We start from the raw sequence: 25,965 nt of genomic DNA on the forward strand, positions 1-25,965 counted from the left end.
TTTTTCTCATATATAAAACTCTTTTATACAATGAGATGAGTATTGGATGTCACTATTCAAAAGTTGATTGGGCTTGATGACATTGATTATACTCTTAATTGAATGAGGAATTTAATTGCTTCTAATTGTAAAAAAAATTGTGGGAGTTAAATTGGATTAACCTAGAAAGCCAATCAAACGTTTTATTTAAAATTAAAAAGAAAAAAAGCTAATCCAATATTCTACTTCATTGTGTTTCAAAAAATGAAAAGAGATATTAATAAAATATAATTATATATGATGTGATCTCCTTTTATTGGACAATTGAAGGAGTTAAACTTTATATGAGAGATCTCCTTCTTCTTTTTTTGGTTTCACACCAGTATCTCACAATCTTATTCGAGTTGGAAACATTTATAGGTATGTGAGGCTAACTCTCTTAGCGGATATTTTTTATCCACAAGACTCGAACCCGAGACTTTGCTTAGGGGGAAACTCTCCTCATTTGATGTATGCCTTAGGTTTTATAATATGGTTGTAATAATATATATGTACCATTAGGAATGACAATTAAAACTAAACTCGTAGGTAGCCATCTAAACACAACCCGAATTTAATGGGAAATCCGACGTGATTGGGTTTGGATTTTACCCGAGTTCAACTTTCGGATTTGAGTTTGGTATAGTTGATACCTTACCCCGAACTCAATTAATATATATATATAATTACAATATTACGTATATAAAACCTATATATATATCATATATATAAATACATGTTTCGACCTGGTTCTCGTTGGTTCAGAGATAATATTATTATTTTTAACCCGCTTAATTCGGGTTCGTGTTTTGGATTTCGGGTTCAGAGTTGGGTAAGCACAACCCGACTCACCCTATCGCCATTCCAAATACTATTAGTGCAAAAATTTAAATATAATTGATTTATCATCTACCATTCATTTGTATTATTATATTTAAGAGTCAATGATAAGTAAATATAAATAGTAGAAAAAACTCTTCCATACACGTTTTTTCTCTCTTATAATATTGGTTTTATGATAAAGATATATTTTATTTTTCTTGACCAATTATTCTGCAAAGTTCATCTAATATACACCTTGAGCTTTAAATTAAAAAATTGATTTTGATTCATTAATTAAGTAAAGAGAATAATGTATCTCCTTATATCATATTAGGAGATAACTTATCTTTCCTAGCCAATAAAAATGTGACATGTGTGCTATTTTGTTTATTTTTAAAAATATTTTTATAGAAAATGATGAAACATGGCACATGTCATGATTTCACTGGCAGGAGGAGATAACTTATCTCCTAATACCAGGAGATACTTCATTCCCTTAAGTAAAATGCTTTAGTTTGACTCATCTAATGTGTGCATGTTATTGCCTAATATGGGCAACTTTCATCTATTTAGAAGTAATCAGGGATGGCAATATGTGCTTGGCTCGATGGACCGGTCCATTCGGATAGGTATTTTTAGCAGACCGGGTTGAAGATTTTAGCTCAAAAACCCAAATTCAGCCCAGTTTAGAAGCCCATTTTTAGATGGGCCACGGGGGTCGGTCAACATTAAAAAGGAAAAAAGGTTTAAATATTATTTGTTACATATCATAATGCATAAATATAGTATTTAATCCAATAATTTGTTACAAATACTTGTATGTCAATCACCATACACATTTTATTTCAATATATTTTACCCACATATAGTACTTATTTTCACTACACTAATAAATGTCTAAGCAAGTAGTCTGTAGTACATATACAAATATCATTGACCCACATATAATACTTATTTTCAGTGCCTCTTTTTTATTTAGAAAAAGTGATCAACCTCCCTTTCTAGCTTTGCATTCATATTATAACTGTTGCATCTGAATCTACATTTAGCATTGGTTCAATGTTCTTAACAAGTATAGAACTCGACTTTTATTCAAAAATGTGGAAGCTTTGATTTGTGCTCGGAATTGGTTGAATGGTTTTGTTTGTGAAGAAAAATTATTTTTTCAATGTAGCTATCATTTATTTGTTAGTTAATAATTTTTATAACCATATATTAATTTAATCATATACATAATGAATATGAAGATTTGAAAGACATTGGTAGTAATAATAGAAAAGTTGAGACATTTTTTTCCAACAAAGCATCTAATATTTAAAACTTAGGAACTAGAAGCTTTAGTGTGAACTAAGAGTCTAAAAGTTTAAGACTATGTTGACTTGTTGTTTAGAATTTACAAATTTTAAACTAAGACTTTATGATATTGTGGACTTTTGTTTGTGATGTTTTGTTTTAAAAGACATTAATGAGACCCGATGATTATTTATTTTTGTCTAAAAACTTTAATGTGTTTTAAACATTAAAAAAATGGGTCAGCCCTGCCAAATATGGGTCGGGCCGCCATTTTGAGTCCTTTTAGCAATAAGGGTCGGGTCAGGCCAGGTCATATTTTGGCGGGCCAACGGTAGACTGGGGCGGCCCAACCTGACCCATATTGCCACCCCTAGAAGTAATAGAAGACAAAGATAGAAAAGTTATTTAATGATTTATTTCAATTATTCATTATTAAAACAATAAAAAAAATACAAAATCTTCTCCCTATTCTCAACTCCTCGTCTTCTAAGCCAATTATACTTGCTAGAATTTTTTTTACATTTAATATCTATATATTGTGAATATAATTATTTTTTATATTCTCGACATATATTTATTATTTATATATTAATTATTATTAATTTTAAATAAAAGTATACTAATAATATATAGATATTAAAATCTAAAATTTTAAGCTATTTATCCACCTGTAAAACCAGCAAGCATTTATACTGGCAATGTAGATAATTGTGGGCTGAATGTCTAAAAAATATTACAATTTACATAAAATGTGATATATTATGATTTAATCTCTAGAAATATTAAATTTTTATTTGTTTTTTTATCTCAAAGACTTAAACTTTTTTATTTAATTTCTTTATATTTAGTTTATAGCTCTTTTTCACTTTTTTTATTATTTATCAAAGCCCATATATGAAATTCTATGGTACCTTTCTAGTCACAACCAGTTGATAGTTGTTTGTAATGAATCACTTCAATCCAAAAATAATATTTATATTATAAATATATTTATTTATTATAATATATAAATTAATCTAGAGTATTGATAACAATGCAGGTTTTGTTAGAATTTAATCAACACCCTCTTTTGCAAAATAGGAATTGATAAATATAAAAGATATAAGTATGGATGTTACTGTATTATCTATTATTTATTAATTATTACTAACTCATAAATAAAAACAATATAAATAAATGTGACATGATACATTGATTATGTGTAAATATTTATATTTATCGAAAAAATGAAAATGAAATTTTACTCGATAGCCAACCATTTCCAGTTAGAAAAATGCTTCCACTTATGGAAGTGAACTAAATACAAGTTCACAAGTTTTATTTGTTTTAATTGACGGTGGCTTTGATGCTTTTTTCCTAACTAACTTTTTATCTTACTTTTGCTTCATTTTTGTTATCTAATAAGTGACACAAGATTTCAGATTATTTAATGTAAGATTTCATTTTTTGTTATCTAACTTTTTCTTTTTTAATGTAAGAGATTTTCTCTGCTTCCATTTGTTTTGTTATTTTTTATAGAGGCAACTGTCAATTTATTACTGTTACTTATATATTAAACACGTAATTAACTCATGCTTTTAAAAATAAGATTTAATATATATATACTTACTGTGTAATATTTTTTACACTATCAACAAATCATTCATATATTAATTATTATTGACTCTCAAAACAAACAAAAATAATATAAATTATTCGTAAATGATATGCTGACAGTATAAAAAACTTTGTACTGACATTGCCTAGCTTTTAAATCATAAAAATATAAAGAACTGCACATTAATTAATAATATACTTGTTTTACAAATTTAAATATAAACAAAACCACCAAATATAAAATAAGTTCAACATTAACAATCTTCACTATTCACTCCTAATCAATATAAGTCATTGATCTTTAAGTTTCACATCCATAATACATAATGGACTACACAAGTTCTCCTAATATGCTTTAAATTCCACTCCACAACTTTTATAATGGTTGCAATATTGTCTTATCTAAACTCTCCATTACCACAAGGATTTAACATGTACACACTAATAATGTGTTTTACACTGTTAATAAATCATCCACCACCACCATTAAATAGGTGAATAATGTGTTGACAGTGTAAAAAACTTTACAATGACGATGCGTACATTTTAAACTCGTACCCCATTGTTGGCTTTGATTGGAATAACTCTAACTGGTTGAGCCTTCTCTAGGGTTAACCCAAACTTTTCATCCATATCCATATCATCTAGTTCAATTCCATCTTCAAGCTTCCAATCAAAGGAGTTAATAAACAAACCCAATATCAAGAACAACATCCTAATTGCATATGACATACCAGGACATATTCTTCTCCCACCACCAAAAGGTATCAACTCAAAATTTGTACCTTTAACATCAATTTCTGAACCCAAAAACCTTTCAGGTGAAAACAAATTAGGGTTATCCCACAAATTTGGATCCCTTCCTATAGCCCAAACATTAACTAATATTTGTGCACCCTTTGGGACTATATAGTTGTTCATCTCAACATCGACTTTAGTTACTCTAGGGAGTAAAAGTGGAGCTGCTGGGTGTAACCTAAAAGTCTCTTTTATTATTGCATGCAAATAAGGTAATTTGGCAATGTCTGATTCTTCAATTAGGTTATTTTTGCCAATAATTTCTTCTAACTCTACTTTTGCTTTTGACATGATATTTGGGTTTTGAAGCAATTCTGCCATTGCCCATTCTACAGTAGATGTAATTGTATCAGTTCCTGCAACAAACAAGTCCTAACAAGAACTTATAGTTAGTACAAAAATGGTATTTGATTTGAACCTTATTTTATTTAGTCATATTTAAATATATTTTTACCTAGAAATATGTCAAATTTTGGTTTTAATCTTTATAATTAATTTTTTATGTTTTATTCATTGTATTTTCTCAAATATATAATAAAACAAGGGACAATGATGTTTCTCTATCAAATATTTTCGACTAATTCTTTCTTAGATATGCAAAAATCTTCTTCATTTGTCTCTGTCTGGTTGCAATTAAATATCAAGAAATGGTCCTAAAATCTAAGGGTATAGTGATTTAGCAAAGTGACAAAAAGGAAATGATAATAGGGTAAGGGAGGAAATACCAATGATAAACGTTCAATCATATCTTTATACATTTGTTGGCCATTATCTTCAGCATTATTGAGCAAGGAATCTAACATGTCCTTTCTACTACAGTAACCACTTTCTTTCCTTTGCTTCAATCGCTCCTTAACCAAGGACTTGAAGATGTTCAACAATTTCCAAAAGTAAGTACCTGCACAGAAATGTCTGCATTTTGGTATATGATGTTTGAAAAATAGAATCTATTTTATCTTCTCCTACACCTATACAACAAAGTAGATGAAAGAAACATATCTTCTAGTGAATTAACTATATATTTTCTGACTAATAAAAATGAAAGGGTACATGAAACATATCTTAGACCGAGAATGAAATCCTTTATCTCGAAATCACTATGTCTCGATATCTTTTAGTCAATCAATAACCTCTAAGTAATATAAAATATTAAAATGTATTTTTAATATTTTTGTTTTTAACTAAGTGATAATTTTTCATTGGACCGAGCCTCGGTACTTACCTGTTCTTCTCCTGATACCATGAGGATCAACAATCTTCAACACTGGAAAACAATCAGCCAAGTTTGGTCTTCCAATTTCTTTCATAATATTAGCCACCAATTCCTTGAACTCACCAGCTTCACTCACAGACTCAATCAAATCCTGTGAGTAAATTGTGTTTGACAACAAATTTATTGTAGTCTTAAAAGATAACCTTCCAACATCCACAGCCTCACCCTTCAAGCTATATTTACATATTTCATTGAAAAGTTGCCCTACCTTCTTTGCCCTAAGCTCTTTACTAGCATCAAGATTCTTGTTTGAGAATAATTGGCCATTGCATATCTTCCTTAGTTCTCTCCAACGTGGAGAAACTGGCATGAAGGGTATGCTGTATTGGTCATGGTTAGCAGCTTTCATAGAATCAGGGATTTTTCTATTTGACATAAATTGATCATTGGTTTGAAGCACCCCTTTGGCTGTGTCAGGTGAAGACATGACTATGGTTGTTATTTGGCCTAGTTTCAGAGACATAATTGGTCCATGAATCTTGGCTAGGTTGGCCATGGTTTGGTGGGGCTTTTGACCTAGTTGGAGTAGATTTCCAAAGATGGGAACACCAACTGGTCCTGGTGGAAGCTTGTGATTATTTGTATTGGTGGTTTTGAAGAAGAGTGAATGAAGTTTGTGAAGAAAGGTGAAGGTGAAAAGAAAGAGAAGTATACAAGTGATTGTGTCCATCTTCAGAAGAAGGGTTAGGTGTCACAGTTCACACTAATGGGAGAAGGGATGAGAAGAAAATATGTGACATTTGCTCTTGTATATATGTTGATAGTGGGGCTTGCATATTCAATTTACGTAGGGTTACCCGTTGGTTCAAGATTTCAATTATTTGGACTATGTTAGGTATGAAAATAAGTATAGGGTCCCCTTATGATTATGGAATCCACACATGCATACATATATGACAAATTCTAAATTGTCAACTTCACTTTGGTTTGGACTGAACCGTGTATAGCCGTTGGATTATAATGTGGTTGATCTGAGCCGTTGATTTCGTTATCGGTAACCTTTTACTATAAAGAAGCCGGTTTGGAGAAGAAAGACTTCACCGTGTAGAGAAGTTGGTTTGAGCCAGGACGACTTCTAGCTTGGATGACGTCTTATTCAAGGTAGACGACTTCTGGTTTGGGAGACGTCGTTTTGCGCGTAAACGACTTGTCAACAGAGTAGGCCATGGACGTATATGATACACATTGGCCGTGCAAGTATAAAAAAAATCATATTGAGTCTAATTTTTTGTATTGATCAGAGCATTTTTTTGAAATTGAATTTTAAATTGTAATTGTAAACTTTTATAATAAAAATTCAATTGATTTAATGAGCATATTTTTTTAATCTTTGGATGCAGATTTTAAGTTGGGATAAAAAAAATTGTGATTGGGAAATTGTAATAAAAATTAAATTCATTTAAAATTAAGTTACAATAATAATAATTTTAAAAATTCTCTAAATGTTTGATTGTGTCCATCTTCAGAAAATCACACTAATTGGAGAGGGATGAGATTAGAGAAGAGGAAAGGAAAGGAGAAGAAAATATGTGATATTTGCATTCTTGCATATGGACATGTATTTATTGTATTAAATCATGTAATTGACTAATGATATATTAAAACAAAAGTTATTATATTGTATGATATCTGTTCATTGTCCCTTCTATATATGTTGATAGTGAGGCCTTGCATATTTAATTCACAGAGATGGATGGTATCTGTCCATTCAAGATTTCATTATTGGACGTTGTTAGGTATGAGAAATACCCCCATATGATTACGGAATCGGATGATTCAAATATGTTATTGTATTAATTCTAGATTAGTGAAATGAAATAAAGTGATTAACGTTATATATTGGACTCAATTTTTTCTTATAACATGCACCAAATATAAGCATCGCACTAAATAGAAATACTCGATGGGCACTTGCACTTGGACTCATTGGTGTGTTAGATATTGTAATATTTATTCTCTAATAATATATATTGGTAGTCGCTCAGCGCTCCCGAGACATAGACACATATGGTTGAAACTCATTACCAATTTCATTATATTATTTTCTCTTTTCCTTAGAGTCTTATTCTATTTGATTGATCGCTTGTACTCAACAATTAGTAGATGGCTCTTAGTCGAGGTGCCACATTATGCAAAAGAGAGTGAAAGACGTGTTCGGTGGACAAGGCCTCTCAAAGGAATTATGCGAGAATAAATAAGATGAGTTAAAGCAGAAGAAAACATGGCAGGACCATGATGACCACAATTATATTGGATCAAACAACAAAAATCCATGCATTGGAGTGAGACCAAGGTGAAAATATGAACTCAGATGTTAAATCAAGATTACAAGTTTTATTATTTATTAATTAATATTTTATTATTGATTTATATATTTTTATGAGAATTCAGCACTTTACCAAAGTACTAAACTTATTATTTTAAAATAGATATTTTTTTACTTAAAATTGTATTAGATTTACTATTTTTATTAAAAAAAACTGAACTTTAAATGAAAACATATAATATTTGAATGATTTATACAAATCAATCAAAAAGAAAAAGGAATGATGTAGTTTATGTTGAAGAATAATAAATCACTTCTCGTATAAAGAGATTAGTTATTTCTTTCTAACAGTAAAAATATAATATATATCATTTTCAATCATTTTTTTCTTAAATAAAATAGTACACTTATCATACTATATATTAGTGAAATGAGATAAATGATATTATAGTATGGAGAAATAATTTATTGTATGCCTTTTTGTCTAAAAACCATGATTTCGTAACCCAGTGATTATGCACTATATATCTCATTCCTCTGATACTCACTGACTCAACAATGAAGAATCTATATCATTTATCATTCACTTTGTTGCATATTTCTAAGCACTCTTACAATCACCCACCAATCATAAACACTCTTACAATCAGATTAGCATCCACAATTAGTCTAAGTGTTGACATTAAACGCTGCAATTCTTCCATCTCAAGCCTTTGCAGGGAAGGGAAAATTGACCATGCACGCAAGTTGTTTGATGAAATGTCTCAACGGGACATTGGTTTGTGGACTACAATGATAAGTGGGTACATCAAGTGTGGTTTGATTAAAGAAGCAAGGAAGCTCTTTGATAGACTAGATTCGAAGAAAAATGTGGTCACTTGGACTGCTATGGTCGGTGGGTACATCAAGTTTAATCAAATTAAGGAAGCTGAGAGGTTGTTTTATGAGATGCCGATGAGGAATGTTGTGTCTTGGAACACGATGGTTGATGGGTATGCGCGAAATGGCCAAACCCAGATGGCTTTGGATTTGTTTAGGAGGATGCCAGAGAGGAATCTGGTGTCGTGGAATACAATCATAACGGCATTGGCACAGTGTGGGAGGGTTGAGGATGCACAGAGGCTTTTTAATAAGATGCAGGAAAGGGATGTGATTTCGTGGACTACTATGGTCACAGGGTTGTCTAAAAGTGGGAGAATTGATGATGCTCGGGTACTTTTTGATAGGATGCCTGTCCGTAATGTGGTTTCGTGGAATGCAATGATCACGGGTTATGCGCAAAATAGGAGATTGGATGAGGCTCTAGAGTTGTTTGAGAGAATGCCCGAGAGGGACATGCCTTCATGGAATACAATGATCACTGGTTTCATTCAGAATGGGGACTTGAATCGTGCAGAAAAGTTATTTGATAAAATGGCACAAAAGAATGTCATTACTTGGACTGCGATGATGACAGGGTATGTGCAACATGGCCTAAGTGAAGAAGCGTTGAAAATATTTAACAAAATGCAAGCTCATGACGATGGATTAAAACCTAACACTGGAACCTTCGTGACAATGTTAGGTGCTTGTAGCGACTTAGCTGGTCTTACTGAGGGACAACAAATTCATCAACTAATAAGTAAAACAGTTTTTCAGGATAGCGCATATGTTGTATCCGCGCTGATAAATATGTACTCAAAATGTGGAGAGCTGCATATTGCTAGGAAGATGTTTGATGATGGTTTATTAAGCCAAAGGGATTTGATATCTTGGAATGGTATGATTGCCGCCTATGCACACCATGGATATGGCAAGGAGGCAATTAACCTATATAATGAAATGCAAGAATTTGGTTTCCAAGCTAATGATGTCACCTTTGTTGGACTTCTCACAGCTTGCAGTCATGCTGGTTTAGTCGAGGAGGGCCTTAAATACTTCGACGAGCTTCTAAAAAACAGATGTATACAAGTCAGAGAAGACCACTACGCATGTTTGATTGATCTTTGTGGCCGGGCAGGAAGGCTGAAAGAAGCTTACAATATCATTGAGAGACTTGGGAAAGAGGCTTCATTGTCTGTTTGGGGAGCTCTCCTAGCAGGATGTAATGTGCATGGAAACGAAGGTATCGGGAAGCTTGTTGCTAAGAACATTTTGAAAATTGAACCAGACAACGCAGGAACTTATTTATCAATTTCAAATATGTATGCTTCAGTAGGGAAGTGGAAAGAAGCTGCCAATGTCAGGATGAAAATGAAGGACAAGGGGTTAAAGAAACAGCCAGGTTGTAGTTGGATTGAAGTAGGCAATATAGTGCAAGTATTTGTAGTTGGTGATAAGTCGCATTCTCAATTTGAGCGGCTTGGATATTTACTTCTTGATCTACATAGAAAAATGAAGAAGGCTGGGGACAAGACAGATGATGATTTTTTAGTTGGTGCGGAATTTTAGTAATATAAATCTGTGTTGCTCAAAGCTTGGAATATGCAGTGAACTTGACATTTGAGAAAGTTTACTGATATTGGTACATCTCACTCACAGCTTTAACTTCATTTTTGTTCTTGTTCTACATGCGAAATTGAAGAAGGCTGGGGAAAAGCCAGATGATGAATTATTAGTTGGTGTGGGATTTTAGTAAATATAAAGCTGTCTGGCTCGAAGCTTGGACAATGGAATTGATATCTGTTAAAGATTACTGGTATTTGGTATGTCCTACCTTTAACTTTATGCAACCGAAATCATTAATTAGGTTGTATAATTTGGCCTCCATCCCCTCCCAAGCACACTAACATGTATAGTGTTATGTAGATTACATAAAACAACCAAGCCTTATCCCAGTTGGTGGGGTTGGCTACATGGATCAGAGTATGTCATAATGCTCTATCATAAATCATGTTTATTGACTTTTATGTAAATTACTTAAAGAGGGATATATTAGCTCATCTCCGCTATGGCTTTTGCTCAGGTGATCAGACACTTACAGAATAAATTATTAACAAGTTCAGTTACTTTATTATGTCTATATGATGCATGTAGGAATCAATGATCTTAGAAAGTGAGAGGCGGCCTAGTGTACAAAGCTGCAGTTTCCAGTATTTGAACTCATGACCTCCAAGTCGTAAGACTGGCAACCTTACCAATACACCTTGGCTCACCCTTTTAATGATCTAGGAAAGTATTAGATGTGAAATTAGTCATGCAACTTCACCTAAAAGCTGAAGTTTTTATTATAATAGTGGATTGCTGACATGGTTCAGAGCCTTTACGATCGTGTGGTTAGGACTTAGGATTTCGATCTTTGTTGCCCCATTCTTTTAAATTAAAAAAGAAGTTGAACTGAAACATAAAATTGTTTTGGCATGTGCATTGTCATGCTTCAAGCCTGATGTATGTGCCCATGGCAGGAGGGAACATGTTAGATTTAGATATAAATCACAAACTTTTGCTAACAGCTAGTGTTTTTGGAATAGTTAATTCATAATAACAAGGGATACATAAACCAATTTCATAATATACTACTAAATATTTTGCTTTCGCTCAATAACTTTAGTGAGACAAAATGTTTTACCAGATTAACATAGCTTCATGATAAACATGTGGAGAAAGTTGTGTTTGCTTAAATAAAGAAGTTGAGTCATTGTTCTCTCTCATTTTCTATGTTAAAACCAAGATTTTAGACTGATAACATTTCTCCCTTCAAATCTGTGCAGACTCAACATACAGACTTGCAGCACACGTCAACCCAATGATCTATTCTAGTCACTGCTGGACTGGTCCAATATCACATGAATTGTAAAAGATTCAGAAAATAACTGGCAACACAAGCGGTCGGCATTGTTTGAACATCATGGATCTTTCATAGCTTATCATGAAAGTTAACATGAGACAAAGCATAGCATCTTATCAGAAAATAGTTGGAAGAATTTGTGTCCAAAGAATATGTTAGTGGAGAGTTGATTTCTAGGTTAACAAAAGCAAAATCATGGAATGACAAGAGATTTTAACATATTTGGTTTTGTCTGACACAACCAACAAATCCATTAACAATCTATACATACAATTGTGTCTAAAAATCTTTATATAAGGAACTAATTTTCTTTCGAGTATATAGTTATCTTTCCTTACAAATGTTGCTTCCAAAAATCAAACTTTCTTTTGAGTATATAGTTGTCTTACATTACAAATGTTGCTTCCAAAAATTAAATCTTTAACCTTACCCTAATACGATACAGGAGGATTCAATGTGACCTTTCTTGATTATATGCATAATTGATTGAAATCACAATTTAAAACTATGAACTACTAAGAAATTAAAGTGTATCCTTATCACCAATTATAACTTTTGCTTAGTAATAAGAAGGGTTATCAAGGTTTGTGGAGAACTATAACTTTATGTGGATCTGGCATAGTCTAAGTATACAACATAAAAGCTTTCTTCACCATATCTTATCTATAACCACATTGATCCTATACAACATAGACACAGGTTCATAATTAATACAAATTTTCTTATTCCAGCAATTATCAAATCAAGTTATTTAACATAATCTGCACACTTATCTTCAAGTATCCAGAATCACATATTTTCATTTCATTTTGAAAATATCTTATTCACTTGTACATTTTTTTGCACAAATATTTGTACACACAGATCTTGATCATACAGTGTAATCAGTGGTAGCTATATCCATCCTATCAATGGCCTATAACATAGAAGGAGAATCTCTACTACAAAAGAAAAAAGAAAAAAGAAAAGTCAACAATGATTATCTTCACAAGGAACAAATTGATTTGGTCCACTTTCTTAACATTTTATGAATCTGAACTTCCTTTATTAGTTTGAAATTTGCAACTTTAGGTAAATATCTTCTTCCTCTGGGTTATCTTTAATGGTAATCCATGTTTTGGTACTGGAAAAGGACCATATTGTATTCCATCTTCATTTCCCACCACTTGCCACCTAAAGCATACAATCAAAACTAAGATGGGTACAAATTTGACAAAATCTGTATGATAAATTTACATTTTCGGAAAATCATTAATTTCAATCCTTACTCTTCTACATCACTTATCAAAATTGAGTGTTACATGTTATATCTACTAAACTTTTAAGAAAAAAAATTATAAAACTTTAAACATTAGCTAAAGATTATTAACAGCTAAAGTCATACAATGCTTTTAATCACATGACTATAAAACCAATTTTCCTTTGTAATGTGTCAATTTCATGAACGAAATGTATTTTGTCTGATGGGATTAGTGCAATGTTCTCGAACTAATGTGTTTGGATTGTAAGAGAAAAATTAGGAAGTGGGTCAGAGTCACGTTCCAAATTAGGACAAGGAGAAATATGATGTCGTGTGTAATTGTGCAGAGCTGTGTGTGGTTTTGAGTAAAACTTGTTCCTTTGAAAATTGACACCTAACTACTAACAATAATAATATGTTGGATGAAGATCATCGGCCAGAATGGTGTTTCATTCACTATCATGAGCCAATCAGAATATTAGTTTGTATTTTTAAATTTTTTATTTTATTTATATGATAATATGTGATTGACCCGAGATAGAGAATGAGACATTATTAGTCATTATAGGTAATCCATGTCCCATTAAGTTTGTCATTTTTAGTAGCAATCCACATGTGAATCTGTCATTTGATCAAGGTGGCAAATTGCCTGGAATAATTTTTTTATGATTCAAATAGATAGATAAATAAATATATATTACAATGCTTTAAAATTGTACCACACTTGTTGACTCAATAGGCTAGAGGATAAACGGGTAGTGGCTAACTTAGTGGAGTCTGAAGAGGATATATAGTATTGTTTCTAGGATTTGAATATTAACCTTATAACTATTGCTGATCTTAATATCGTACCAAACTATTGGACATACTATTTTTTAAATAGTTTATTTAATGTATATTCTCCTAAGTTTTCTTAGGGTTTGAAGTATTAAGTATGAGTTCATTTTATCTTGTATTCATCAATTATTGATCACTTAGAGTCTTGGATAGAGAATTTTTATAACAAAGTTATAGATAACAAGTTTAAGATTAACTTTCCCAATTATAAATTTAAAGAAGGACCAAATATGTTATTTCACAAGTAATGCCACCCCATATGTTATATAATCTAGCTGGTTAAAAATCATTAAGCTATTATAGGTTTAAATTAAATAATTTAGAATTTTGTTTTTTTACGTGTAGCACACAAAGTGATACGTATGTATGAGGCAACAAAATTTATCCCAAAAGAGTAGGCACGTTTATTTTCCTAAGTATCATTCTATGATTGATAGGGTCCTACGAGTATGAAGTTTTGCCTAATTCTTTCACAAGTTTGGTTGTGAAACTAAAGAACATCTCATTTCTATTGTTTCAGTGTAAAGTCCCACTTGTCGATTTTTTTTGTACTAATAAGAATATTACTTATTGTATACGTAAGGAACTAATCATTTTCAGAATATGTGATTGTCATTTCAATAAGTGTCGCTCCCAAGAGTTAAATCATTGAACTTTTGTTCTTTCTGAGGATTTAGATAGACTTACACTACTATACCAACATTTTTTTTTTGGTATTTCACTCATTGATTGAGGGGTTAACCAGGAGAGGTGCCTTTTCTTTGTACTAAACCCATGTTATAACTTAAGCCATAAGAAGAGTTCAACAAAAACACCTACTTCATTAATTAGGTGGAGTAATCTTATATTCTAAGTATTTAAGCAACCACCATTATGAATAAGACTTGTATTCAAGTATCCTTCACTCTATCAATAAATGACCCAGTCATAACCTTTCCCATTTGCATTACTATATGACTTCATATCATGATAAAAGATAACCCCAATCTAATCCCTTTCGGAATATATGATTGTCACTCTCAATAAGTGTTGCTCCTAGAAATTCAATAGAAAATTAAGAACCTGTAAGAAATTGTGAGATGATGGAGGAGAACAAGAATCTCAAGCTTAGCCAAGTCACTGCCTGGACAAGAGTGAACTCCATTTCCAAATGGCAAGTATGTGTTTGGTCTTGGTGGCACCTACAACATTCCATAACCAAACTCAAATTCATATTTATTTAACAACTCTTGTTTATTTTCTTAATTAGAACTATATATACCAACTATTGTTGAACAAAATGTTTAGAGATATTAGTTATCATATTGTAATACAAAATTCACATCTTTGGTTGCTGCCTAGTGATAGATTTAAATCCTGAAAACAATTTATCTGTTTATAGGTAAGATTACCTTCTTCAAACATCACTATGTGATATAACATTTCAGTCTTAATATACGACTCTTCTAGACTTATGATTTTATTGAACGTGTTATCCTTTAAACTTAGATATTTTGCAGTATTGTATTTTTGTTGAAGATTAGTTTGAGAGTTGAATTTTAGAAGGAAAATTGAAGGCTTGAAAGTCATCTTACAACTATATTTCATGGCTCTCAAGTCTTTCTTTTCATTTCTTTCTCTTTCACTAAGTGACTACTACTAAATTACCTAATGTAATGTTCCATCCTTTTACTACATTACAAAATTCAATGTTGTAGCTACATGGATTATTATTATTATTATTACTATTATTACCTGGAATCTTGAAGGATCGAACTTGTGTGGTTGAGGGAAGAAATGAGGTGAATGATGAATGGTTCTGAAGAGTGGAAGAACCTTCCAACCTTTAGGAATAGTGTAACCTTCCAACTCAACGTCTTTTACTGCTTCTCTGAATGTGAATGATAGTATACTTGCACTTCTCAGGGTTTCTTGGATTACCTGAATCTCATTTTAATTGCATTCTATTACAACCTTTATATACCAATGTTTTAAATTACGGTTATGATTGTGAAATTACTCGAGTTGTGAATGGCATGTGCCTGGTATCATCCCATGAAAGTCCACCATTTTCTGAAGCTAATTTGCTTTTAATTCCTTTCTGTTCCCTCTACGTAAGTTCAAATATTCAGCAAAATAATAATCAAAATCATGAGTAAGAGGAAAATTAAGAAACATAAAAAGAAAAAAAATAGTAGAAAAAGTGTAATATTGACCATAACAGCTTCCAATATATTGGCATTGTCATGCAAGAACTTCAGAAGCCATGTTAGAACACTTGCTGTAGTATCATGTGCAGCAAATATGACACCTATGAGATTATCAGCAATCTGAGAATCACTGAGTTGGTATAAATTGTGACTTCTGGCTCTCATCAAAACTCCCAATAACCCTCCACCATGGTTCCTGCTTTCCTTTCTTCTATGTATTAACATCTTTATTGTCTCATTCAGAACCGTCCTTGCCTTCACATATTTTTTTACCAATAAATAAATAGTTAAGTACTGTGTTACCAAGATACATCATTCAGGATCAGTTTACGAGTTGAAAGTTGAAAAGTAAGAAATTAAAATGGAAGGTATATTAGTTATGTAAAACACTTATGATATGCCTGTAAAACCTTCCGTTTTCCATTCAAATGGACGTTTGAGCGCATAAGTATGCATTCAAAATAATTGAGTACTCTTTATTATATAATTAGATTGTGAGCCCTCGCATAACAATAAGGTTATTGTTTATGACTTAAAGTTCATGAATTCAAATGCAAACGACCTATTTATATATATCGTTTATTCTTATACTCCACTATATGGAGTGGACCACTTTTTTCTTCTTGACTAAATAAGTGCACAAAAAAAATGTAAAACATATAATTAAACCAAAAAAGAATTTTATTTTAGTTACCTTCATTGCTTTCCAATAAGAAGTTCCAGGAAGATGTAAAGGATAAGAATTATAGCCCTTCTCCAAGCAACTATACATTTCTCTAATTTCTTCCATTTCAAGTTCATTTGTTTCACCAAAGGCCGAGATTGCAGCTACTTGGAAAGCATACTAACAAAACAAGGCAATAAATTTTCATTGAGATTCATGATGTAATTATTATATTTCCTAGTTAAGTTGTGTGATTATGTGATTAAGTAACTCATCATGTAATGTATAACTTACCCTCTTCATTTCTTGTAAGGTGTTGATGGTTCTATTGGCCCAAGTTGGGAGCAGTTTTAGGACAATTTGTTCAACATCAGAGACTGAATTCCTAATAGTAGAAGGTAAAAAAGAGGCCTGAACCAACTTCTTAAGCATGGAGTGATATGCACCTTGCTGAAAAAAAACAGCCTCTGGACCTATTAACTTCTCTTTGCTTGGAGGGTATGTTGGCTTGAACAAATGTGCTTGAGTCACAAGCACAGTTCTAGCTGCTTTGGGGCTTGATATCATCACACAAGGACAACCCAGGATATGAGTCTTGAATATGTCTCCATACCTAAGTACAATTCATCAGAGTCATCAAATATCAATAACAACTTCAAATGAAAATTGTATCAAGATTTTGAATTGTTGTCTATATTGTGCATAAGATGAAAGCCAAATGACATATATATATATATATATAGTATGTACCATTTCTGCCTGTTGGAGAAGAATAAATTTGGGTTTTGAGTGTAGAGCTTGAGGGTCTCTCCAAGGTAGGACCAACCCATGGAACCAGGGGGTAACCTTTTGTGTTTATGGTGGTGTTGCTGCCACCATTGCATGAAATGAAAAAGAATAAGAAAGAAGGAACAGAAGATGAATGATGTGAGAAAAGAAGGGTGGTTAATAAGGAACTGATAATAAGAATCAAAATGTGAAGGTGTGAAAAAAAGTTGCATGGTGTAACAAGTGTTTTGGAAACAGGATATGAAAGTGGTAATTTACTTGAATATTTTTGTGAAGAAGATATTAATATAAAAGGAAAATGGAGTCGGTGATGTGAAGGTGTGAAAGGGTGATGCAGATTTTATAGAGTGGCAGCTTAGGGTTTGGACAAGCGTCACTAGTTTTAAGGGAACATCCTGAACTCGAATCTTCTGTTAATATTTTTGAAGAGTTTGGATAGTTCAGAAGATTCTATCCCATGTGATATGTCTTATGTAATTTAGTATAGGATTTAATATTTAAATACTGATATCGTAAATGTTTTTTATATTGTTAACGAATCATTCATTATTGATTTATCAAATATTATCGACTCTCATATAAAAATAATATAAATCAATGCATGTTGACAAGTTTAAAATAAATATTATAGATGTTTGTGACTATTTGAAGGAAGCTGAACAACACACCACAAGCAGCCACATTGTTGTGTTAATAAAACTCTTACATTTGTATATTGTTTGTTGGTTTATATATGTATAGGAGGAACAGAATAATATGAAATGACATAGAATAACCTTTGGTAGTTGGGGGTTAAATCACTTTCAAATGTATAATACTCTTTAAACCTTTTAGGGTATGTTTGTGAATTAGATTTTGAAGGAGAATGAAAGAAAATGAAATACTTCAGAGTCATGAAATACACTTGTGAGATGACTCTGAAACTCGACTCACAAACAAACCTTCAAGGATTACACCTACTTTCACGATTTAAAAACCAAAGATCAATTATGTAGACTCTAGGGTCTACCTTTCAGTTCTTCCCCTAAAATCACTACTAGAAGAATCACTTCCATTCACTACTAGAAAAGTAGCTATTATCAACCGTCAAGATCCATTACAAATGACCAAAATTTGATAGAAAAGCATTTTTTATTACACATCCTATTTCTTCTATTTTATCATATTGTTCTCTTTCCCCCACTTATCTGCATTAGGTATTGTTTATCTCCGCAAAACAGCCTAAAACTTATAACCAAACTATTAAATCTTGGCATTGGATTGAAGCTATGAAAAATGAATTAAATGCTCATGACAATATTCCATAAGTGCTAAATGGGTCTATCATGTTAAGTATGGATATGATGAATTGGATTATTTTGGCAAATTTTCTCTATACGTGAGCTAAGATTATTCCTAGCAATTGTTACTTCCTAAAATTGGATACTTCATCAACTTATGTAAATAATGCTTTTTTACATGGTTATCTAGACCAAGAAATGAATATGGTAATTCTACCAAATCTGGTATGCAAACTTTATAAATCACTCCGACCATAAAACAAGCTAGTAGGAAATATTATTACAAGCTTTATACGACTCTTATTTCTTAAGCCTACAAATAATCCTATCATTACTAAGATAAACAGTTTCAAGTTCATCATTTTAATGTTTTATGTTGAGGACCTGATTTTGCGTGGAACTAATGCTAAGAAAATTTAGACATCACTTGGACAATCTTTTTATAATCAAAGATCTTGGTTCTCTAAGATACTTTATCAGACTAGAGGTAGCTCCTACTCATAAAAATATACAAATTTCTCAAAGAAAATATTTCTCTAGATATTGTATGCAACTATTAATATAATATATGTAGTATCAATCTAAATATTTATAGACACTTTGTTCATCATTCTTTTTTTATAAATAAATATATATATATATATATATATATATATATATTATTTCCCTTTAAATTATACAAGTAAATAAAATGGGATATTATGGTGGATATGGGCCGGGTGGGTTGGTAAGTGGGTAATTGATTTTGGGAATTGGGATATACTCTTCCCTGTTTGGTTGTTGTCTTCCCATATATTGTAAAACAAACATCAATTGAGAGAGATAGATGGGTGGAGGACATGGACATGAAGGTAGCACAACCTATAAGGGTCTCCAAAAATGAATGCAATTGTAATTGTGGTTGTGATACTTTTGCGGAGTCTTCGAAAAATAATATTGTTACCGCAATTGCAGTTGTGGAGCGCAATTTAAAATATTGTTGTAGCCTAAAGCACCATTAGTTGCTTTTCTGATTTGTTTTGTAATAACCTGCTAGGTAAAGTTCCTTCTTATGATGTTTCTAGTGTCTGAAACTTTGCAACTAATGATCGGTTCTTATGATTTGCAACTAGATGATCGGTTGTACCTGCCCCAGTTAAGTCACGAGATTTCAGTCTCCAAACTGATCATCCTGAATAGGGATTTGTTGTAACAAATCTTATGTTAATCACATCAATCATAATCATAATGAACATTAATTTTTTTAATTAGCACAATATATTTTTATTAGTTTAAACATGATTTGGGATAAAAAATAATCTTATATCTTGGAGTGAGCATCAGTCAGGTTGGATTGAGTAAGGTTTATCCCTTACCCAATCCTAAATATTGGTATATCATTTTTTGAACCTGAATCCAACCCTAGATATGATCCAAATATCGACTGGGACAACCTTCAAACTCAAACCTAGACCTGATTAAATATAATTATATCTTTTAAATAAAGTTTTATCAATATTTACTTATTATTACAGATATGTAATTTAATATATGAAATAAAATATGTATATATTATTAAATCATGTATTTATGACAAAAAAATTAGAAAACCAATGATAATTTTGAAAAAAGAGATGACATTATTCTATATACAATTGAATAAAACATATACAAATATGATTCGTGAGTAACAATGAAACGAGTTGGGCCGAATCATATTTGTTTCCTACTAGGTCCTAAATATTATTTGGATCTAATTTTTAACTCGAACTCAACCCTAAACTCAATAAGACTTGATTCTATTTGGACTCGATCATGATCGGGTAACGGACCGCGTAACCCTCCTGGTTACATCCTTATCACATATCATCTATGTCCACACTTCAGCTACTCTTCAACCCACAGAAAAACTCAACAATGTCTTCTTCTCTGAAATCATGTTCACCCTATTCCAAATACGAAATCCGAAACAGAAACCCAAACCCAAAATCATGTGCACTCTTAGTCATCGACATGCAAAACTACTTCTCTTCTATGGCCACCCCTATCTTACCCTTCCTCAACACTACCATCTCCCTCTGCCGACGCGCCTCCATCCCCATCATCTTCACGCGCCACCGCCACAAATCCCCCTCCGACTACGGCATGCCTGGTGAGTGGTGGTTTGATGACCTTGTCTTCGACGGCACGCCTGAGGCCGAGCTCATGGAGGCGCTAGACCGCGGCGGAGATGATATGGTGGTGGAGAAGAATACTTACAGTGCTTTTAGGAACACGGGGCTGGAAGAGAAGCTGGTGGAGATGGGGGTGGAGGAGGTGATAGTGACAGGGGTGATGACTAATTTGTGCTGTGAGACGACGGCGCGTGAGGCTTTTGTTAGAGGGTTTAGGGTGTTTTTTTCTAGTGATGCTACTGCTACTTCAGATAAGGAACTTCATGAAGCTACTTTGAAGAACATGGCTTATGGTTTTGCTTATTTGCTTGATTGTCATAAGCTTAAACAAGCAATTTCTTTAAACTAGAAATTTAGGTTTATTCTATGTTTCTATTGTGTATGATATTATCAATTCTGAATAAATAATGTGTTATTTGATAATCTTGATTATCTATATTGGTTTTGGTGGTTATATTTTATTTGATGGTCTTGAGTATAGAATGAGGATCAGCTATCTCACTTTTCTGTGTTTTATTGTGTCTCAATTCAATAGAAATTTGACACATACTAGAAAAGAAAATTAAAAAAAATATAACATAACCTTTTTATGTGATTTGGTAAGATATGATTAACTTGGGATATGAGGACGAAAAGATTTCAGGACAAAAATCTGGTTCCTGAAAAATGTGTTTGTTCAAAGCCACACTATCTTCTTCTTCATTATTCTCCTCAACATATTATGCTCAAATTATTAAGTTCCAAGTAACTATTCTAGTGGTGCTGCTTCAGTTATTTCATTACCCATCTCTACAATTCTGGTTTTTATTTGGCCAACAAAGTAAGAGTCAAGTGAAGAATTAAGTTTCATTAATGTCACATCCTTTTTTGAGTTGCTATAGCACCCTCATCAAAACGTGTCTCTAATTTTTGTGCATAATAGGGTAGTGAAGAATGTGTGTCTATAGCGAATGGGGATCACTTGTCCCACTTTTTTGTGTCCCATTGTGTCCCAACTCAATGGGAAATTGTCATCTACTTAAAAAGAAAAATCACAAAATGATAAAGTAACTTTTTTATGCTAGTTGATAGTGTTTGATTGGCTTGATACATGGAGACGTGGTTTTTTAGGAATAGAAGATCATCATTCCTCAATAGCACCCTCTATTTTTGCTCACATGAGGTCATAACATATCTATTTATAAGAAATACCATTAAACCATATATTTCATTGTATTACCTTTATTTTATCTTATCCTGGAGCAAATGAGTTAACATTATCACATCATATCTTACATTGTATTAATTTTTATCTAAAACTTTTTTTATTAAATCTGCACAAAATAGTATATAACTCAAGCTTATTCTAAACTAAGTGAGAATGCACCAAAGTTTACTCAAAATAACAATTTAATTAAGATTTTTCATGTAACATGTAGAGCCTTATTCTATACCAATGGCTATGGTTATGATCAATTTAACAAGTAGAGCCTTTAAAAAATCACCTTACAATCTAATATTTGCATTAGTTTTGGCACAAAAATCAAGTAAAGAGTAAAATAGGAAATATAAAAAACTTCATACAAAATTAGAAGTTGGGAAAATACTATGGCACCTACTATACTATTTGGAGCATGAGATACATTTGGCAAAACTAAAAGAATAGGCTTTATCCTATGCTAACTATATGACAAAGAACAAAACTAACCTATTGATTTTGAAAACTTCATTGCTATTCGGACAATTTGTTTATCTTCATTTGCACCGAAGTTTGTAAAGGTAAGGTTGCATATATTTATTGCCTTTCCCATACTCGACTAGGTAGGAGTCTCCTGCACTATGTCGTCATTTCTCGGTTGCGATGAAGTTGATGCCCATCTCAACTTTTCGGCTACATAAGCCATTGTGCAAATTTGAAAGCATGCTTCTTTAAGGACATGAAGGCAAATCAAAAGAAATATGCCTCCAAAAGCAGCAACTCTCAACATCACTCTTTCTGGTGGTGAATTTGCAATCAGATAAACACAATCCACAGTTATTAAGATCCAGCTACATTTTTCCATCAAATTTTTTATATACAAAACTTTCCTTGAATTTACTCCTAAGATTTTACACACAATCCTTAAACATAATACCCCAACAACCAAAAAAGTGGTCATTGACCAACCCCTATAACTCACTAGTTTCCCTCCTACAACTAAAGGTTCATTCCTGCATACACAAGATGCACACTGACCTGAGAATGTTGAAGACATTAGTGCATCAAAACCTGTGTAATAAGGTAGAAGAACAAAATCCAGATATAAGCTTGCATGCAAAATACCAGACACTGTTGAGGTTGCAACAAAAACATACTTAATATCCTTGTCAGATCCATTGTCAAAAGATAGGGCAGAAATGAGAACTAGATGAAGAATTGCAGGACCAACACAAGAGAGTGGAAATATTGTATTAATTTGAGGACCCTTTGCAAAGGCTAAGATAATAAGTGGAAGTGATATTGGACCAGAAGGTAACAAGTATCTTTTTGATTGACACACAAAGATTCTTCCTCTTCTTGAACTCATATCCTTTATGAAAATGATTAGGGTTACTAAATAAGAAGCTGTAGTGAAAAGAAGGACCAAGATATCAATAACAGGAGAATAATTTGAAGGATATGTTCTATCACAAACATAATGATAAGGGCAGTTGATAGCATCAAAGGTTTCTTCCACTTCCCAACTGATGCATTTGAAGAATGTTGCATGGAAGTGTTCTAGGTCAAAACTTGGTTTATATGTTGGATATTCTGAGAGCCAGAAAAGGGTATTCATTTTATGGTTCTGTGAGTAATTTATGTTTTGTTCAAATAAATAAGAACATTTTTTGTTATTGCTGGTGTTGGTTGAGATATTCAACTTGAAGTTGAAGTTGATGAAGAAAGAGCAACTAATGAATATAAATTTGGTAGCATTAAAAGAACTTTGTGGCTTCATTTATTTACTTTTCATTTGTATTTTTCGTAGTAAATTGCTTTTTAGAGAGGAACATAGTTGCTATCTAAGTTGTTGAATGGAAGCAAAATTTGTAAAGTATGTTGTTGGAATTTTAAGTGAAGAAATGGGAACTAAGATTAAGGCAACGTAATTCCAAAGTGAAAGATATGTTATTTGGTGAATGATGACCCATTCATTGATTGCATGATGTGCTGCCAAACTATAATACAAAATTGTTGGGTTTATTCAAGTGTGAAGTCTCACATTATATATGCGGGGAAGAGTGAAAGAGTTCAAGATGTGGTGTCTCACGACTCTTCACTCTTCTCGTACTCATGTAACAATGGAACTCCCCGATGGTTGGAGGCTCCCGATGGTTGGAGGCTTCCCGGTAGCAGTCTGGTCTAACAAAAATTTCAATATTATATTTGTAATTTTTTTTTATTACCAAGGTATCCATTCGTCTCTTTCGGTTAGGAATTAATTCTTTTGGAGTTCGTGACAGCTACTTTCAACAGGTGTCAACCTTATGGATCCAATAGAGTTTTAAACCACTAGATCAACGTGTTGTTGATATGTATGGTAATTCTTTTGTTACTAATAATAAACATTCACCTTAAAAATAAATAAATCAATTTCTATCGAAAAAATAACTTATTAGAATTTTTAATGAAGTGGATATTTTTTTATTAATGATGGATGAAGTAATATAGAATGTTGGGTATATAACAGCTATGAAGAAACAAAAAATTGATATACCAAAAAATAAAATGTATAACAATATAAGAGTATTTTACACTATTGTGTCATAAATCATTTATACTTAATCTAATCATGATTGACTTTCTTTTTAAATATAAGAAAATATTGTATGATGGGTTAACTATATATATATATATAAACATTCACACTAATGATGTATAGATATTATACTCTACAAAAAATGTTTTAAAATATTTTTGTAATGTTTATTCTTAACTATGTATGAGACAAATGTATGCACTAATATTATAAGAATTTTATACATTGTCATTAAATTATTTAGAGAAAAATTAAATCAAATTAATGATAAATAATATATTGAATATATATAATGAAAATATATATTACATTCTTTATCTATTATATGAGAAATCTAAAGACCACTCAATTGCAAGTGATATTGATATTTAAGTATTTTAACTTATCTTAGAAATGTATTTATTACACAATCGGTTCTCACCATCTAATCATATCTAATTACATCGTCAATGTTAGAGTTGCGTGTCTTAATGTTAATACTATTTTTTTTAAATGAAACTATCATTTATACATATGCATCGCACAGGACAATTAAAGAATTTCATCCTAACCTTTGTTTTCTCAAATATTTTTGTATTCGCATCTCATAAAAAAATTATTTAAAATGATTAAAGACTATTAGATATTAAAGAGAGTGAAAGCCAAATAAACTATATTTTTAATTTGGGATTTCATCTTGCTTTTAATCTAGCATTGACAGTCGATTTGATAATATTCCCATGAATATCTATATAGTGTAAATATTTATACATAGTCAATATATTATTTCTCATTTGTTATATTATTTTTCAGTTTGGTGGCTTTAGTCTTTCCATTCTTTCAAATAAATTATAATGTAATTCATTTATACATAGTTAATATGTTATTTTTCATTCATTTGTTATATTGTTTTTCAATTCAGCTTTGGTTTTTGCATTCTTTCAAACAAATTTTTATATCTTAATCAAATCTCTGAACTCATTTGAAATAAAATCATTTAACTTTTAATTATTACTACATCATGGTTAAAATTTAATCAGAATCATTAATCTTTAACCATAATAATTTCTCAATGTTCATTGTCAACTACTTATCCGAAAATGAGAAATCTACAATACCAATTAAAATAGGACTTGTAAAAGAATCCAACAATGAATGAATTATCATTAAATATAATTGGTTAGGGTTGTCTAATTCCTTCGGATCTAAATATTGGCTAAGTAAATACCTTATAGTAAGAGGAG

General features: G+C 31.7%; 5 protein-coding genes across 7 annotated transcripts; 2 read left to right on the forward strand and 3 right to left on the reverse strand.

Annotated features, from left to right (window-relative positions):
- On the reverse strand, positions 4,053-6,530 carry LOC109330840 (geraniol 8-hydroxylase-like). Its single transcript, XM_019565116.1, has 3 exons — positions 5,750-6,530; positions 5,253-5,425; positions 4,053-4,899 (listed from the first exon to the last, which is right to left on the reverse strand). Exons 1-3 carry the CDS (start codon positions 6,468-6,470, stop codon positions 4,276-4,278), a joined length of 1,518 nt encoding a protein of 505 aa, XP_019420661.1. The 5' UTR covers positions 6,471-6,530; the 3' UTR covers positions 4,053-4,275.
- Positions 8,572-11,824, forward strand: LOC109330829 (pentatricopeptide repeat-containing protein At2g35030, mitochondrial). The gene is made up of 2 exons (XM_019565107.1): positions 8,572-10,750; positions 11,756-11,824. Exon 1 carries the CDS (start codon positions 8,625-8,627, stop codon positions 10,494-10,496), a length of 1,872 nt encoding a protein of 623 aa, XP_019420652.1. The 5' UTR covers positions 8,572-8,624; the 3' UTR covers positions 10,497-10,750; positions 11,756-11,824.
- LOC109330843 (abscisic acid 8'-hydroxylase 2) lies at positions 12,628-17,960 on the reverse strand. Of its 3 annotated transcripts, XR_002105717.1 has the most exons (9): positions 17,513-17,960; positions 17,057-17,375; positions 16,793-16,942; positions 16,105-16,353; positions 15,909-15,998; positions 15,644-15,829; positions 14,972-15,090; positions 12,828-13,005; positions 12,628-12,778 (listed from the first exon to the last, which is right to left on the reverse strand). XR_002105717.1 is itself a non-coding variant. In XM_019565119.1 (8 exons), the coding sequence occupies exons 1-8, from the start codon at positions 17,761-17,763 to the stop codon at positions 12,900-12,902; spliced, it is 1,470 nt and encodes a 489-aa protein (XP_019420664.1). In that variant the 5' UTR covers positions 17,764-17,960; the 3' UTR covers positions 12,628-12,899. The 3 variants fall into 3 exon arrangements, 2 of the variants coding, with proteins under 2 accessions (XP_019420664.1, XP_019420671.1); XM_019565119.1 differs by having other exon boundaries at positions 12,628-13,005; XM_019565126.1 differs by lacking the exons at positions 12,628-12,778; positions 12,828-13,005 and having other exon boundaries at positions 14,985-15,090; positions 15,733-15,829.
- On the forward strand, positions 18,001-21,411 carry LOC109330872 (nicotinamidase 2-like). The gene is made up of 2 exons (XM_019565143.1): positions 18,001-18,031; positions 20,710-21,411. The coding sequence occupies exon 2, from the start codon at positions 20,728-20,730 to the stop codon at positions 21,331-21,333; it is 606 nt and encodes a 201-aa protein (XP_019420688.1). The 5' UTR covers positions 18,001-18,031; positions 20,710-20,727; the 3' UTR covers positions 21,334-21,411.
- Positions 22,465-24,110, reverse strand: LOC109330858. The gene has a single exon (XM_019565132.1). The coding sequence runs from the start codon at positions 23,939-23,941 to the stop codon at positions 22,781-22,783; it is 1,161 nt and encodes a 386-aa protein (XP_019420677.1). The 5' UTR covers positions 23,942-24,110; the 3' UTR covers positions 22,465-22,780.

The sequence above is a fragment of the Lupinus angustifolius genome, chromosome LG02, assembly GCF_001865875.1.
Source record: "Lupinus angustifolius cultivar Tanjil chromosome LG02, LupAngTanjil_v1.0, whole genome shotgun sequence".
Taxonomy (NCBI): Eukaryota; Viridiplantae; Streptophyta; class Magnoliopsida; order Fabales; family Fabaceae; genus Lupinus; species Lupinus angustifolius.

Excerpts from the sequence above, each read along its gene's own strand:
- LOC109330840 (XM_019565116.1), bottom strand. The coding sequence starts at position 6,470 with ATGGACACAATCACTTGTATACTTCTCTTTCTTTTCACCTTCACCTTT. Across the intron at positions 5,426-5,749 it reads TGGTATCAGGAGAAGAACAG|GTACTTACTTTTGGAAATTG; the intron begins GTAAGTACCGAG and ends ATTTCTGTGCAG. Across the intron at positions 4,900-5,252 it reads TGATTGAACGTTTATCATTG|GACTTGTTTGTTGCAGGAAC; the intron begins GTATTTCCTCCC and ends AGTTCTTGTTAG.
- LOC109330829 (XM_019565107.1), top strand. The coding sequence starts at position 8,625 with ATGAAGAATCTATATCATTTATCATTCACTTTGTTGCATATTTCTAAG.
- LOC109330843 (XM_019565119.1), bottom strand. The coding sequence starts at position 17,763 with ATGCAACTTTTTTTCACACCTTCACATTTTGATTCTTATTATCAGTTC. Across the intron at positions 16,354-16,792 it reads CTTATTGGAAAGCAATGAAG|GCAAGGACGGTTCTGAATGA; the intron begins GTAACTAAAATA and ends AAATATGTGAAG. Across the intron at positions 15,999-16,104 it reads ATATATTGGAAGCTGTTATG|AGGGAACAGAAAGGAATTAA; the intron begins GTCAATATTACA and ends GAACTTACGTAG.
- LOC109330872 (XM_019565143.1), top strand. The coding sequence starts at position 20,728 with ATGTCTTCTTCTCTGAAATCATGTTCACCCTATTCCAAATACGAAATC.
- LOC109330858 (XM_019565132.1), bottom strand. The coding sequence starts at position 23,941 with ATGAAGCCACAAAGTTCTTTTAATGCTACCAAATTTATATTCATTAGT.